The sequence below is a fragment of the Argentina silus genome (assembly GCF_951799395.1).
Source record: "Argentina silus genome assembly, chromosome: 5".
Taxonomy (NCBI): domain Eukaryota; kingdom Metazoa; phylum Chordata; class Actinopteri; order Argentiniformes; family Argentinidae; genus Argentina; species Argentina silus.
The window spans coordinates 2224218-2241717 of NC_139659.1; the positions used below are offsets into that span (position 1 = coordinate 2224218).

Sequence of the window (17500 nt, forward strand, 5' to 3'; positions counted from 1 at the left end):
GAGAGGAGAGGAGAGCAGTGGAATGATCCCAGCCACAGCAGCAGAGCCGGGAGTGACTGAAGGTTCAGCCAAGGGGTGGGCCCCATCACTCACACATACACACACACCCTCACACTCTCACACACACACACTCACACATACACACACACACTCACACTCACACTCACATACACACACACACCTCATATGCCTGGCCCCGTCTCCTCCTCCTTCCCCTATGCAGTGCTACAGTCTATTGAGACATTTGCAGCGCTCCTAGGCTCTGCCTGTGTGTTCGTTTTCGCGTGTGTGTGTTAGCGTGTGTGTGTGTTCGTGCATGTGTGTTCGAGTGCATGTTTGCGTGCACGCGTGTGTGTTGGTGCTTCCGTGCGCGAGGCGGTGTGTTTGAAGGCGCCGTCCTGGAATAATGTGAACCATGCGGCGACCTCCCCCCCCCCACCCCCCCCTCCTCCTCGCCATCGGCCCCCTCGCCATCACCCCCTCGCCATCATCCCCCCCCCCCCCCCCCCGGGCTATTAAAGCGGCCCTCTGCCATTCCATACATTCACATCCAGCCAAGGAGACGGCAATTAACTTTACTGCTTCTCCCCCGGGGGACAGGCCAAGGCAGGCGGGACACGCTGCAGGAGAAGGAGGAGGAGGAGGAGGAGGAGGAGACCAGGCAGGCAGAGGCTTCCAGGGACACAGCCCTCCATTAACCTTGCTGAGCGGGGAGGGGGGGGGGGTGTGGGTGTGGGTAAACCAGGGGAGACTTCACTGGGGACGGTGTAACACCTGAACAGACTGGTGGTGGGTAATGTAGTCTGGGTTGTTGTGTAGCCTGTGGGTATGCATGACCCCCCTCTCTCTCGGTCGTGGGGAGGGAGGGGGGAGAGGGGGGACAACCAACTTTCTGTCTGTCCTTTAGTGGTGCAGAAGAGTTTAGTGTGGATTGTAGTGGTCTAGTCTGGTCATCTAGTCTAGTGTGGACTGTAGTGGTCTGGTCTGCTGTGTGTAGTGGTCTGTAATGGTCTGGTCTAGTCTGGTCTGCTGTGTGTAGTGTCTGGTCTGGTCTGTGTGTGTAGTGGTCTGGTCTGTAGTGGTCTGGTCTGTGTGTGTAGTGGTCTGGTCTGTGTGTGTAGTGGTCTGGTCTGTGTGTGAAGTGGTCTGGTCTTGTGTGTGTGTAGTGGTCTGGTCTGTGTGTGTAGTGGTCTGTAGTGGTCTGGTCTGTGTGTGTAGTGGTCTGTAGTGGTCTGGTCTTGTGTGTGTAGTGGTCTGTAGTGGTCTGGTCTTGTGTGTGTAGTGGTCTGTAGTGGTCTGGTCTGTGTGTGTAGTGGTCTGTAGCGGTCTGGTATGTGTGTGTGTGTAGTGGTCTGTAGTGGTCTGGTCTGTGTGTGTAGTGGTCTGGTCTGTGTGTGTAGTGGTCTGGTCTGTGTGTGTAGTGGTCTGTAGTGGTCTGGTCTGTGTGTGTAGTGGTCTGGTCTGTGTGTGTAGTGGTCTGGTCTGTGTGTGTAGTGGTCTGTAGTGGTCTGGTCTGTGTGTGTAGTGGAGGGACCTCTCTCTAGCTCATGAATCTCTGTCTGTCGTCTGTCCTCCCTGTGGTGGCTCACTCCCTCCATCTCTCCCTCCCTCCATCTCTCCCTCCCTCTCTCACTCCCTCCATCTCTCCCTCCCTCCATCCTCACTCCCTCCCTCTCTCACTCCCTCCATCTCTCCCTCCCCTCCCTCTCTCCCTCCCTCCATCTCTCCCTCCCTCTCTCTCTCACTCCCTCTCTCTCTCACTCCCTCCTTCCCTCACTCCCTCCATCTCTCAGCTGGACTGAACCTCCATCTCTACTGGCTCACTGCTGTTCTCCTTCACACTCTCTCTCTCTCTCTCTCTCTCCCACTGTGCCCCTTCTCCTCTCTTTGACCCTCTGACTCTTTGTTTCTGTACTTCTCTCCCTCCCTCTCTCCAGTTCTCTCCCTCTCTCTATTCTCTCTCTCTCCCTCCCTCTCTCCAGTTCTCTCTCTCTCTCTATTCTCACTCTCTCTCTCTCTCTCCAGTTCTCTCTCTCTCTCTACTCTATTCTGTCTCTCTCTTTCTCTCTCTCTCTCTGAGATGTGTACTCAGCATTCTGCACAGTCTTGACAGAAGGTCTGTTTTTGTGTGTGTGTGTGTGTGTGTGTGTGTGTTGCTGGCAGGGAGGACACTGCGGTCTTGTTTGTCAGAGTTTTCTGGCGAGAGGACAAGTCTTTCCCCTGGCAGGAACACCTTTCTGCAGAAACACATGAGGCAATATTCCAGCTAGGGTTTCACTCCACACACACACACACACACACACACATATGTATATACAAACACACACACGCATATATGCACATGTATAAACGCATGTACACAAACACACACGCATATCCACACACACATACACATTGTGTATATATGTGAACACACACACACAATTCTCACACAACAGCACAGCACTAATCCAAAGGCTCCTGGTCTGGTCTGCTTTGAGGAGAGCTTAGTGATGCGACAGACAGGTTGAACACACACAGGTCTGGTGGAGGACCAAGAAACAGTCCGTCACAACGGCCGATTCCCATCCTAAGAATGATCTGGTTTGGGATTTGGCTTCTACTGAATCGACAGTTTACATTTGCAGTGGCTTGGATTACCGTTTGAAGGTCTGTTTTAGAGGGAACAGAGAGAGATGTCTAAATATCTGTGTTTGATGTGATTGTCTCTTCCTGTAAGCTCCAGGGCTACCTGAATCATCATTACAAGCCATCGACTCAGTAAATGAGCATTGAGGGAACTCTGGAAACTGTACTGATTGTTTACAGTGAGGATTAATGTATTTACCTATCAAACATGCTAATCCTCATGCGTGTCCAATCCTCATGTGTCGACGTCTGACGCTTGGCGTTTGCACACACACACGCGTGTTCATGAATATTCATCACCCCCCCCCCCCCCCCGCCCTTCTGTTACCTTCCAAAAAGCTACATAGAAACTTTTCCAAGTATGTGTCATGTTTTTCTGAAGAGTGAATCTTTTTCCCCTAACGAAGTGAGCTGTTCATTAGTGGAGCCCAGGCCAGACGTTCAGCGGATTGTTTACCGCGAGGATTAACGTCTTTTACTTTTCAAACATGCTAAGCCTCATATGTGGCCTTTAGCCCGCGTGAAAGCTCTGCGATCGCATACACACGCGTGATCATGAATATTCATTTCCACTCAGGTTGTGTGTTGAAAGCTGGAGACGTCCCGTGTGTCTGTCATCTTAACTCTGTGTGTCTGTTATCTTAACTCTGTGTGTCTGTTATCTTAACTCTGTGTGTCTGTCATCTTAACTCGAGTCGATTTACGTCAAGTCCCCCCCCCCTTAGTGGAGGCGTCGGACCCCTTCACCACGACCGTTTATCTGCCAGTCGTGCGTCGCCATTTTGTTCCTCTCCAGTGCAGCTCTCAAGTGTCCACTTTCACAAATGTCAGGGTTTTCTTTGAAGCTTCCGGATAAAGACACGGTGTGGACAGAAAGAGGAGAAATGGAGGTTTTGAGTTTTAGAGACGGCCCTGGTTCTGGGTCTGGGTCTGGTCCTGGTTCTGGCCCTGGTCCTGGTTCTGGCCCTGGTCCTGGGTCTGGTCCTGGTTCTGGTCCTGGGTCTAGGTCTGGGTCTGGGTCTGGTCCTGGTTCTGGTCCTGGGTCTAGGTCTGGGTCTGGGTCTGGTCCTGGGTCTGGTCCTGGTTCTGGCCCTGGTTCTGGTCCTGGGTCTGGCCCTGGTTCTGGTCCTGGGTCTGGGTCTGGCCCTGGTCCTGGCCCTGGTCCTGGTTCTGGTTCTGGGTCTGGGTCTGGCCCTGGTCCTGGTCCTGGGTCTGGGTCTGGGTCTGGGTCTGGCCCTGGTCCTGGTCCTGGTTCTGGGTCTGGTTCTGGGTCTGGTTCTCGGTCTGGGTGGACAGCCTCTCATTAACATCGCCCTCCAGACAAGGTTGAAAATGAATGCGGTCTCCGAGCTGCTTCTTGGCGTAGTCGGTCGCTCGCTTCACACACACACACACACACACACTGATCGAATAAAACACTCGCTGATACGCGCGAAGAAGAACCTGCATGTCAGCAGACACAAGAACAGCTACTGGGTAACGCACAAAACACGTAAACAAACACACGCACATGTACACACACACACACACACACACAGTATACAGACATGTTGCCGATATCTATAGTATGTATCGAGAGCAAATCAAACACTCACTGACATGTTCAAGAACAGATCAAACGACACACACACACACACACAGCTCATCGTGATGGTTGTTCTAAAAAGCGAGGGATAGAGAGAAGGAGGGGGGAAGATTACAGCAGGGGGGGGGGGGGGCTAGGCTGCTGCAGTCTAAAGGAGAGGAGGAGGAGGAGGAACACATGTGTTTTGAATTTAGGCCGACATGTCAACTGGGTAGAAATTAGCCCTGATTTCAGGAATGTGCTTCTTGCTGCCTCTCTTCAGGAGAACTTGTTTCTATTGTCGAGAGAGAGAGAGAGCGAGAGAGAGAGAGAGAGACACACAGAGAGAGAGAGAGAGAGAGACACCACACACACAGAGAGAGAGAGAGACACACAGAGAGAGAGAGAGAGACACACACAGAGAGAGAGAGACACACAGAGAGAGAGACACACAGAGAGAGAGAGAGAGAGAGAGAGAGAGACACAGAGAGAGAGAGAGAGAGAGACACACAGAGAGAGAGAGAGAGAGACACACAGAGAGAGAGAGAGAGACACAGAGGCTCCGCCCCTCTGTGACCTAGGGAGGGTGATTCTACACCGGCGTATGGATTCTTGATTAGGATGCGATATGACGAGACTCGGCTGAGAGACTGAGGGAATACGGAGGGTGCCGTTACACACACACGTGTTCACACACATGCACACACGTGTTGACACACACACACACACTGCTGCATTACTACGTGACTTTACAGGCTACAGATAAGGATGGAGGCGGTGACTGTCTGACACTCCTGACTTCCTGGTTCTGTGTGTGTTCAGCCAGACAGGGATGGGTGTGTTTCCTACAAGGTTCTTTTCCTTCTGAGTGATATGACTGGTGGTGGGGCGTGTCTGTACTGTGTCTGTACAGTATGTGTGTGTGTGTCTGTACTGTGTCTGTTCTGTGTGTCTGTACAGTTTGTATGTGTGTCTGTACAGTATGTGTGTGTGTCTGTACAGTTTGTGTGTGTGTCTGTACAGTATGTATGTGTGTCTGTACAGTTTGTGTGTGTGTCTGTACAGTATGTATGTGTTCTGTACAGTTTGTGTGTGTGTCTGTACAGTATGTGTGTGTGTGTGTCTGTACAGTATGTATGTGTGTCTGTACAGTATGTATGTGTGTCTGTGTCTGTACAGTATGTATGTGTGTCTGTACAGTATGTATGTGTGTCTGTATGTGTGTCTGTACAGTATGTATGTGTGTCTGTACAGTATGTGTGTGTGTGTCTGTACAGTGTGTGTCTGTACAGTATGTGTGTGTGTCTGTACAGTATGTGTGTGTGTCTGTACAGTGTGTGTGTGTGTGTCTGTACAGTGTGTGTCTGGTTACCATATGCCAGTCGGGGTTTCTCAACACCTGCTTCCAATCTTCTGTCTTTCCTACTACAACTGCCTACCTACCTACCGCCTTGACCTGACACGGTTTCCACACACACACCACACACACACACACACACACACACACACACACACACACACACACACACACACACACACACACGCGCGCGCGCGCTATCTGTACACAGACACACACGGATGCGGTTTACTCTCAGTCCAGAGGCAGCCTTGGAGGTTGTGTCCAAACGTACAATAGACAGTGTGTGTGTGTGTGTGTGCGTGTGTGTGTTCAAGTCCTCACAACGGCCTATCGAATGAAAATGACCTCTTCTGCTCGGGGGCGGGCCTATCGAGTGGTCACTCTCCACCGAGGGGATCGATCAGGTGGTCCGGGGTCAAGAAAAACTCGGAAACCAAAAGGGTGTGTGTGGGGGGTCACAATGGTCTCCACGGCAACAGCAGCAGCGATTGGCGTTTTGTTGGTGTGTTTTCCGCCCTTCATCTCATTCCTGGTTTTAGTTGCCATAGCATTCCTGAGCAGTAGACGCATGCTGGTGGTAGCAGACCCTCATCTAGAGCCGGGAGATGTTTGTCCTTTTTGTGTTGTTTTGTTTCTCCCTCTCCTCTCCTCCCCTCCCATCTCCTCTCCTCCCATCAATTTGCCTCTCCTCTCCTTTCCTCTCCTCCCCTCCACTCTCCTCTCCTCCACCCACCCAGATATCCCATCAATTATCTACTACTACCTCCTTTTCCTCCCCCAATCTCCTTTTCCTCCTCTCCTACCTTTTTCTCCACCTCCTCTCCACCTCCTCCCCCCCCTCCCAGCCTGTTCCTCTAACCCTACCCTGTCACCTCTGTATCTAGCTCCTCCCTCCTCCCCCCCCTCCTCTAACCCTACCCTGTCACCTCTGTATCTAGCTCCTCCCCTCCCCCCCCCTCCTCTAACCCTACCCTGTCACCTCTGTATCTAGCTCCTCCCCTCCTCCCCCCCCTCCTCCTCTAACCCTACCCTGTCACCTCTGTATCTAGCTCCTCCCCTCCTCCCCCCCCTCCTCCTCTAACCCTACCCTGTCACCTCTGTATCTAGCTCCTCCCCCCCTCCTCTAACCCTACCCTGTCACCTCTGTATCTAGCTCCTCCCCCCCTCCTCTAACCCTACCCTGTCACCTCTGTATCTAGCTCCTCCCCTCCTCCCCCCCCCCTCCTCTAACCCTACCCTGTCACCTCTGTATCTAGCTCCTCCCCTCCTCCCCCCCCCTCCTCTAACCCTACCATGTCACCTCTGTATCTAGCTCCTCCCCCCCTCCTCTAACCCTACCCTGTCACCTCTGTATCTAGCTCCTCCCCTCCTCCCCCCCCCCTCCTCCTCTAACCCTACCCTGTCACCTCTGTATCTAGCTCCTCCCCTCCTCCCCCCCCCCTCCTCTAACCCTACCCTGTCACCTCTGTATCTAGCTCCTCCCCTCCTCCCCCCCCCCTCCTCTAACCCTACCCTGTCACCTCTGTATCTAGCTCCTCCCCTCCTCCTCCTCCCACCCCCCCCCCCCCCCCTCCTCTAACCCTACCCTGTCACCTCTGTATCTAGCCCTCTAGCCTCATTTCCCATCATGCTCCATTCCAATGCTAGAGCGATACGCCACCTCAGCCAGGAGCCGCTAAAGCACCCGCTCAGCCTCACCGTGCTGCTGCCGCCCGGGGGGAAGCGCCAAGTCAGCGCCAGGTCAGTGCCAACCCAACCATGCCAGAGAGGGGGAGGGGCAGGGGGAGGAGGGAGGGGGAGGAAGGAGGGAGGGGGAGGAGGGAGGGGCGGGAGGGGGAGGAAGGGCAGGGGGAGGAGGGAGGCGTGGGGTGGCTACCTGAGTCTTTCAAAGGACATTCAAGGACTTGTTTTAATTTGTAATTGAACCTGACTGGAAATGCCGTCAGCCTGATGTCAGAGTCAGGATATTGGTTTGCCCGTATTCTTCCCACTCAGATGGAACAAGTCAGCGGTAACAGTCGGGACCAACAGGGCGTTGACTTTTGATGTGGACATTACTCGCTGTCCAATCATTGGCCTGTCATTCTAGGTGTCATTTTATTTAATATCCTCCAATTTGGTCTGACCTTGAATACTGTAATCCTGTCTAAAGTGAGATTATAACACGTGATAGATAATATAATATAGATTTATATTAATCGACCCAGGTGGTCCCTAATGTCCTCTGTCAATATTAACGTCAGATTTGTATGCAAGTTCTTCATTCATGACACACCAAGGTCACAATTTGCCAGCCTGGTAATCACAGTCGCATTAAGACTCTTAACAAAGACGCATCCCCCCTATTAAACTGGGAACTACATCACCCAGGGAGCAATGCTGCATATGTGTGCATGTGGATAAGGCGAAGGGGTACGTTTCAGTTTGAATTCAGGGCATGCTATCCATCATTAACTCTGTCATGTCATTTTCTTTCCTTTGCCTGATCCATAATTCATGTTTTTATCCTTTTTAGTTCATGAAATCCCATCTCCCAGGGGCCCCAGCTGTCGACTGGCTCAGTTAAAGACATCTGATAGATGGAGGTGCCAGGAGGGAGAGAGACAGAGGGAGAGACAGAGAGACAGACAGTTCTCCTCCTCTTCGGTTAGGGCTGGGGTTATTAGAGAGAGAGAGAGAGAGAGAGAGAGAGCTCCTTCTCTTCGGTTAGGGCTGGGGTTATTATCTTCATCAGAGAGAGAGAGAATGAGAGAGAGAGAGAGAGCTCCTTCTCTTCGGTTAGGGCTGGGGTTATTATCTTCATCAGAGAGAGAGAGAATGAGAGAGAGAGAGAGAGCTCCTTCTCTTCGGTTAGGGCTGGGGTTATTATCTTCATCAGAGAGAGAGAGAGAGAGAATGAGAGAGAGAGAGAGAGCTCCATGTCTTCGGTTAGGGCTGGGGTTATTATCTTCATGAGAGAGAGAGAGAGAGAGCTCCTTCTCTTCGGTTAGGGCTGGGGTTATTATCTTCATGAGAGAGAGAGAGAGAGAGAGCTCCTTCTCTTCGGTTAGGGCTGGGGTTATTATCTTCATCAGAGAGAGAGAGAGAATGAGAGAGAGAGAGAGATAGCTCCATCTCTTCGGTTAGGGCTGGGGTTATTATCTTCATCATCAACTTGACTACAGTGATAGTCGTCGTCGTCGTCGTCGTCCCCCAAAGCAATGCAGAGAGACTCTCACGGGCGGGTACACACACACACACACACACACACACACACACACACACACACACACAGACACACACACAGAGCGCATACACAGGGGAGCTAGCTCCATCTATATAGGGCTCTCTCTCTCCTGTCCTCCCTCCTCCATTCCAGTCCTCTACCCGTCTCTACCTGCCCTCTACCTGCCCTCTACCTGTCTCTACCTGCCCTCTACCCGTCTCTACCCGTCTCTACCTGCCCTCTACCCGTCTCTACCTGCCCTCTACCTGTCTCTACCTGCCCTCTACCCGTCTCTACCCGTCTCTACCTGCCCTCTACCCGTCTCTACCTGCCCACTACCCGTCTCTACCTGCCCTCTACCCGTCTCTACCTGCCCACTACCCGTCTCTACCTGCCCTCTACCTGCCCTCTACCCGTCTCTACCTGCCCTCTACCTGCCCACTACCCGTCTCTACCTGCCCTCTACCCATCTCTACCTGCCCTCTACCCGTCTCTACCTGCCCTCTACCCGCCCTCTACCTGCCCTCTACCTGCCCTCTACCTGCCCTCTACCCGTCTCTGCCTGCCCTCTACCTGCCCTCTACCCGTCTCTACCTGCCCTCTACCTGCCCTCTACCCGTCTCTACCTGCCCTCTACCCGTCTCTACCTGCCCTCTACCCGTCTCTACCTGCCCTCTACCTGCCCTCTACCCGTCTCTACCTGCCCTCTACCCGTCTCTACCTGCCCTCTACCCGTCTCTACCTGCCCTCTACCTGCCCTCGACCTGCCCTCTACCTGTCTCTACCTGCCCTCTACCCGTCTCTACCTGCCCTCTACCTGCCCTCGACCTGCCCTCTACCTGTCTCTACCTGCCCTCTACCCGTCTCTACCCGTCTCTACCTGCCCTCTACCCGTCTCTACCTGCCCTCTACCCGTCTCTACCTGCCCTCTACCTGCCCTCTACCTGCCCTCTACCCGTCTCTACCTGCCCTCTACCTGCCCTCGACCTGCCCTCGACCTGCCCTCTACCTGTCTCTACCTGCCCTCTACCCGTCTCTACCTGCCCTCTACCCATCTCTACCTGCCCTCTACCCGTCTCTACCTGCCCTCTACCCGTCTCTACCTGCCCTCTACCCGTCTCTACCTGCCCTCTACCTGCCCTCTACCCGTCTCTACCTGCCCTCTACCCGTCTCTACCTGCCCTCTACCTGCCCTCGACCTGCCCTCTACCTGTCTCTACCTGCCCTCTACCTGCCCTCTACCTGTCTCTACCTGCCCTCTACCCGTCTCTACCTGCCCTCTACCCGTCTCTACCTGCCCTCTACCTGCCCTCTACCCGTCTCTACCTGCCCTCTACCTGCCCTCTACCCGTCTCTACCTGCCCTCTACCTGCCCTCTACCCGTCTCTACCTGCCCTCTACCTGCCCTCTACCTGTCTCTACCTGCCCAGTGTCCCTGGACGACAAGACTCAAGAGTAGAGTCACCCAAACGGCTGCTTTGAATGCCAGTTCTTATGCCGAAGATTGTATTATCCCAGTTGTTGTCTAGACATTTACTGACGGACTTTCTTGGGTGCTGCTGTGTTCACTGTGTGACCCGTTCATTCATTCACGGCGCCATTTCATTTTGCACAAAGGCATTTAGTACGAAGGCTTTTGGAGGAAAGTAAAAAAATAAAATAAAAAAACCCCCAAAGGAAATCAATGCGTCGTTATTGAAACGCTTGTCCATTAATCCAGCGCTACTGCTCTCTGACCCCGTCTGTCCGACCCTTTGTCCAAGCCTCATTCCTGCCTCCCCTGCCTCCCCTTGCCTTCCTGCCTGTCTCTGCCTTCCTCTTCTCTCCAGTTAGTCCACCATGAAACACTTACTTTTACACAGTGGCTTTATTAAAAGTTAGAGCTGCACTGTCTGTTTGGGGGCCCGACCACCAGCTGGCTGAAGCTCCAGCCATCTGCCTCCAAGATGTTCCTGAGGGGGCTTGGGGGGACGGGGGGCGGCGGGGGGGCGGGGGGGGTCAGGGTCCAGGAGTGGGGGTTAAGACTCATAAAGTCGTAGAATGCCACGGTTGGACCCTCGCCTGGCCGGAACGTCTTTATTTTGAGCCTGTCGGCCCCCCCTCCCCACCCCCACCCCCCCGACCGTGTTTCTACCCTCACGCTCGGCGGATTCAGTGAAAAGGTCTCGGCTCTTCGCCGGCATGTTTCTCTGAGCAGGGAGAGGGGCTCGGAGCAGGAGGGAGAGGGGCTCGGAGCAGGAGGGAGAGGGGCTCGGTGCAGGAGGGAGAGGGGCTCGGAGCAGGAGGGAGGGGGGCTCGGTGCAGGAGGGAGAGGGGCTCGGTGCAGGAGGGAGAGGGGCTCGGAGCAGGAGGGAGAGGGGCTCGGTGCAGGAGGCCACCAGAGGTTAAGTGTTGTTGGCTGTGGGAGGGAAGGAGGGAGGGAGGGAGGGAAGGAAGGTGAGGTGTGTGGGGGGGAGGAGGAGGATCCGTGGCAACCAAACGTGATTGCTCAGATCTCTTCCTCTGAGACCTGGTCAGCGACCCTTCTCTGACAGGAGATGAGTGTGTTTGACAGTCTTTGCTTGGGGGGGGGGGGGGGGGGGGGGGCTTCTCTCACATCCACAATTAACCGTCTCTGTTCTGTTGGCTTGGTCGTCTAACTAGCTACAGTAGGAGAGATTACAATGCTGTCGTATTCCCCCCCCCCCCATTATTTGGTGAAAACATATTCATCTTGACTGTGGTGACTCAGATAGTCACATAACTTACCGGGTTCTGTGTGAGTGGGTTCTGTGTGAGTGGGTTCCAGGATGTCGAGCCAATTAGTGTAGACGTATGGCAACAGTACATTATGTAAGTTTGGACTCTCGTGTCATTGTGGTGTGTGTAGCGTGATGTAAACAGCGGCGTTCTGCGCTCGCCAGAGGGCTCAGGGAGCCACACAACACGGTTGAACCGCTCTGCCACTCTGCCTTTCTCCCCTGACCCTCGTCTTCACTGTCCCGTAGAAGTCCCTTAAACACGCCACGACAGCCCTCAGGGACCGCTACGCTAACTAGCATAGCTCCTGACGAGAGGGAGGGAGGGAGGGAGAGACACACACACACAGAGAGAGACACACACACACACAGACACACACACACAGAGAGACACACACACACACACACACACAGAGAGACACACACACACACACAGAGGGAGAGAGAGACACACACACACACACAGAGGGAGAGAGAGAGACACACACACACACACAGAGGGAGGGAGGGAGACACACACACACAGAGAGAGAGAGAGAGAGACACACAGACACACACACACACAGAGGGAGGGAGGGAGAGAGGCAGGCTTTAGAGCACCATAGTCTTCCACTAGCAGCCGTGTAGCCGCGCTCCTCTGGAGAATGTAGGTCATGTTGTGTTGGCGGTAGCGCTAGGCGCTAGCCCCGGAGAACACAGGCCACACATCACTAGCTAGCGCTGTGGCCTGGCTGGCTAACCTTTAAAGGGGCGGCGGGCGGGCGGGGCGGGGCGGGGGGGGGGGGGAGGATGACTTGATGAATTGCGGCGCTATTTGATTTGTATTAGCGTTTGGCCCGCTCCGTGTTTTTCATACCTCTCTGTGTGTGTGTGTGTGTGGGTGTGTTATTGAACACAAGCCTGTGGAAAGATAGGCTAGGAATTTGGATACGGTTGGTTTCAGTCAGGATGGGGTTTTTTCTGAGGGGTTTAGAATGTCGTATAGGAGGGGATTTTTTGTCAGAAGTACTGTATTATACAGCTGTATGTGGTTGTTGTGCCAAGGGTTTTGAAATATACTACAATCGAGAGAGAGAGAGAGAGAGAGAGAGAGTTAATCAGTTCGACGGTTTGAATGTATTGTAAAAAAAAGCAACCATGTCTCTTTGCTGTGTGTTTGTAGAGGATTTTGGGGTTCGCTGCCACTTCAACTTAGATGAGTCTTTGATCTGGTGAAATGCATTCTCTTTGGGTCGTGACAGACTGCATCAGAGACAACATTTCAAACGAAACCCTTTTGTGCGGCGCGAAGGCGGAGGCAACCCGGGGCTACCAGAGTCCTACTGTAACAATTAGGTTTTTCCTCACGATTCCAGATTTGTTTTCTAGCGTTCTGTACATGTTTTGATGGATTTGCTTTCCGTTTCAAGTTGCTGTTTTCAAGAAGCGAGGGGAAATCCAAAGGAAAGCACTATCTCTGAAATTGTATTTTGTTATATCAGATACTGTATATTTTTTCATCACAGGCTTCCTCCGTCAATGGATTATGTTCCACCCCCCCCCCCCCCCCCCCCCCCCCACACACACACACACACACACACACACACACACACACACACAAGAAGATCTTCCAACCAATGCGTCTAATCCTGTTCGCTGTCTCAGCTAACTTGCGAGGGAGACAAAGCTCAGGCACCGTCTTTAAGAGCTCGTCGTCCGAGTCTCCACAGCCGGATCTGGGAGTTAGCTTTAGCCACTGGTTAGCTCTGGTAGCAGGGACTCATCTGGGCGGTGACGCCTGAGGTAAACAGTGGTGGAGGAAACGGACGGACGGACAGAGAGAGAGACTGTTACTGGAGCTAGAACGGCCAGGTAGAGAGGGAAGGGAACAGGCGGATCGATAGAGAGGGAGAGAGAACCAGTCGGAACAGAGTGGTAGAGGGAGGGAGGGTGTCGAGGGCCAGACAGGTGGACGCGGCCGTGGCAGAGGGACAGGGGTGGCTGACCAGAGCCGGGTGGCAAACAATACCATGGTGGTAACAGAAACCTCCTCTTGTTTCAGGAAACAGCAGAGGGCACAGGGAGGAGGAGGAGGAGGAGGCGGCAAGACCCAGAATCCTCAGCAGCAGCATTCGCCACAGCAACAACAACAACAACAACAACAACCTCCATCTCAACACCAACAACACCAACAACAACAACAACACCAACAGCAGCATCCGCAGCAGCAACAACAACCCCTCCAGCAACAGAATGTGGAACCACAGCCTCCAGGCTCCGCCAGGGGCCCCCGGGAGCAGCACGGCCCACGCCAGTACCAGGGCCACGGCCCGCAGCACCAGCGCCAAGCGGGCCCCCCAGCGCACCACGGCTACAGCCAGAACCGCCGCTGGCATCACAACCAGAAACAGCAGGGGGGGCCGGGCCAGGGGGGACCGGGCCAGGGGGGGCCCGGCCAGGGGGGGCCCGGCCAGGGGGGGCCGGGCCAGGGGGACAGAGGGGCACCCAGGAACACCAAAGAGACTGAGAATGTGAGAGGAGGCGAGGAGGGCGGTAGCATCAACAGCAGGCCGGAGCCTGAGAGTAGCAGTAGTAGCAGGGGTCCCGGTAGCGAGAGCCCCGGCCCCGGCCAGACAGCCGGCCAGGGCCAGGAGCAGGGGCAGGGGCAGGGCCAGGGGCAGGGCCAGGGGCAGGGGCAGGGCCAGGGGCAGAGCCCGTCTGGGGACGACCCGCACAGGGGAGACGGCCCCAGAGTCAGTCTGCTGCAGTCCTCCAGGGAGAGGCTGAGGAGGAGACTAAAGGACAAGGTAAAGATCTTTACTGGCATCAGGGGAGACGCGGCCACGCCCTCCCTCACTGCAACACACACACACACACACACACATGCTATCACACACACACACACACACACACATGCTATCACACACACATGCTATCACACACACACACACACACACACACATGCTAACACACACACACACACACACGCACGCCCTCCCTCACTGCAACACACACACACACACACACGCTATCACACACACACACACACACACACACATGCTATCACACACACACACAGGTTTCCACAGGCCGAGACAACAAGGCCGGGATTAACCTAACTCTGCGTCTTCAAACGTCACACACATTCACTAACACACACACACACACAAACACACAAACTCATTGACACACACGTGCGCGCGCATATTCACACACACACACACTCTCCCACACACCCACTCTCCCACACTCACACACCTTGTCCCCTCCGTCCCTCCCGTCCCCCAGGAGGAGGTGGCGTCCCCCGCGGCGTGCGTCCCCCAGCGGAGCCGGATGGAGCGTCTGCTGGAGATCCTCAACAGCATGCGCAACAACAGCCGCGGCGTGGAGGGCCAGCTCAGCTCCTTCCTGGAGGAGGCCCAGAGCTCGGCCCGCTCCGAGGAGACGCTGGCCCAGATCGTGGCCACCATCTACGGCAAGGCCCTCAGCGACCGCAGCTTCGCCGCCACCGCCGCCCGCCTCTGCGACAAGATGGCCCTCTTCATGGTGGAGGGCACCAAGTTCCGCTCGCTGCTGCTCAACATGCTGCAGGTGAGGAGGGGGGAGGGGAGGGACAGGGGGGGAGGGAGGGAGGGTTGAGGGAGGATGGACCTTGTGACCTGGATCCTTAATAGCGCAATGGCCCATAGGAGTGTTCTCTCTCTCTCTCTCTCTCTCTCTGTCTCTCTCTCTCTCTCTCTGTCTCTCTCTCTCTCTCTCTCTCTCTCTCTCTCTCTATTGTGTGGTCGTGACATTCAGTGTCACCATCAGAGTGAGAGCTGGAGCAGGAGGTCAGCACGGCCAGGGAGCTGCCATGACGACTGTCCATCCTGACTGGATGGCATTAGGAATCAATTGACACCCAGTGTTAGGGAGTTGAGTGTGTGTGAGAGTGTGTGTGTGTGTGTGTGTGTGTGAGAGAGAGAGTGTGTGTGTGTGTGTGTGGGCGTTGATGGTCCTAATTGATGTCAGTGCCCCTCTCGGCTGTGTGCGACTCTGGGGAAAATGTCAGTGGGCATGAAGAGCGCTGGGGGGTTGGGGGGGGGTGGGGGGGAGGGGGGGGGAAAGAGTATGTCTCCCCTCACCCAGAAACACTATGTCCCAGTGCCTCCCTCCCTCCCTGCCTGGCTGGGCGTCCCCCCCCCCTCCTCCCCCAGGAGCCAGACAGCCGCTCCAGTGCAGACAGTCTGGGAGCCGTCTCCCTCTCACCCGCCCCCCACCTCGCTCTCTCCATCTGACGTGCCAGGAGGCGAAATGCTAACCCACCTGCTGCGTCACCACTCCTCCTCCTCCTCCTCTTCCACCCCCACCCCACCCCGCCCCCACCCCCCATGCCTCCGCTTCAGACGCAGCCTTCTTCACAGCCACAGCGGTAGGGACCCCCCCCCACCCACCCACCTCTCTGACATTCAGGGTTTAATGGTGTAAATGTTTCTAAATGCCATAATGGGGCCTGTTTAACCGCTGGTTAACGACAGACGGGTTGCCAGCTCTCTGCTCTCTTCAGTGTGGCAGACGAGGCCGTCGGGTCTGTTTGTCGTTGCGGGTGATGACTGTTTCTGAGGCAGTCGGGGGTTTTTGCGCCGGCCTGTTTTGAGGGACTGTTGTGAGGGACGGATCTCCATGGCTGAATGAAGCACATGATTAACATGGAGACGCTGCTGTGACTCCACATGCATAATTCAGCCTGTTATATTACCTTCCTCACATACTGCTGCATGCACATATATATATATATATATATATATATATATATATATATATGTGTGTGTGTGTGTGTGTGTGTATATATGTGTGTATTGTGTGTCCATGTGTGTTCTGTGTGTACTGTATATATATATGTATTAATCTACAATGTAGAAAATAATAAAAATAAAGAAAAACCATTAAATGAGAAGGTGTGTCCAAACTTATATACATATATATATATATATACAGTACCAGTCAAAGGTTTGGACACACCTTCTCATTCAATGGTTTTTCTTTATTTTTTATTATTTTCTACATTGTAGATTAATATTGAAGACATCAAAACTATGAAGGAACACATATGGAATTATGTAGTAAACAAAAAAGGTTTTAAACAAACCAGAATATGGTTTATATTTTAGATTCTTCAAAGATTCAAGATTCAAGATATTTATTAGTCATATGCACAGTAAACAGACAGTTACACCACACAATGAAAATCTTACTTTGCTAGTCCCCCCTAACACAACAGTATAGACTAAAGGTTCCATATATACATATACAAATTCTATATTGCACCTGGTGGATCACAGTTATAAAGTTATAAAGTGCGCTTATGCATTGTTGCAAATTGCATGAGGTATTTAGTGCAAACAGTAGTAGTGCAAACAGTAGTGAAGTCACAGCAGCAGTCAGAATGTCTGTCGAGTTCACAGTTGATCAGTCAAGTCAAGTAATGCAAGTGATGTGGGGGGGTGGAAGGGGGAGGGCTTTGTGAGGTAGCTTGTTCACAAGCCTGATGGCCTGTGGATAGAAACAGTTTGTCAGTCTAGTGGTCCTAGATTTCAGACTCCTGTAGCGCCTGCCTGATGGTAGGAGAGTGAAGAGTCTGTGCTGGGGGTGTGTACAGGTACACAAAGTAGCCACCTTTTGCTTTGATGACAGCTTTGCACACTCTTGGCAAGGTGTGTCCAAACTTTTGACTGGTACTGTACATACCTCCTACTGTAGATGTATTACTGGTACTGGTACTGTACATACCTCATACTGTAGATGTATTACTGGTACTGGTACTGGTACTGGTACTGTACATACCTCATACTGTAGATGTATTACTGGTACTGTATGTGTGTATTGTCGACTCGAAGTCTTTTTCCTAAATCAAGGCTTGGAAGATATTGAATACAGGCTAATGTACAGTACCAGTCAAAGGTTTGGACACACCGTGTGTGTGTGTGTGTGTGTGTGTGTGTGTGTGTGTATACACTCACTGGGAACTTTATTAGGAACACTATACT

The 17500-nt window shown here is 53.4% G+C and overlaps 1 protein-coding gene across 1 annotated transcript in view; it reads left to right on the forward strand.

Annotated features, from left to right (window-relative positions):
* Positions 1–3183: 3183 nt before the first annotated feature.
* The window catches only part of LOC310804642 (CBP80/20-dependent translation initiation factor-like), a gene marked incomplete at its 5' end in the record, with an annotated part of 28478 nt that continues 14161 nt past the window's right edge, over positions 3184–17500 (forward strand). The window contains 5 exons of the mRNA XM_083669959.1: positions 3184–3205; positions 3533–3777; positions 11627–11740; positions 13691–14281; positions 14763–15065. Coding sequence (XP_083526085.1) covers positions 3184–3205; positions 3533–3777; positions 11627–11740; positions 13691–14281; positions 14763–15065 — 1275 coding nt within the window. The remainder of the gene's footprint in view (positions 3206–3532; positions 3778–11626; positions 11741–13690; positions 14282–14762; positions 15066–17500) is intronic.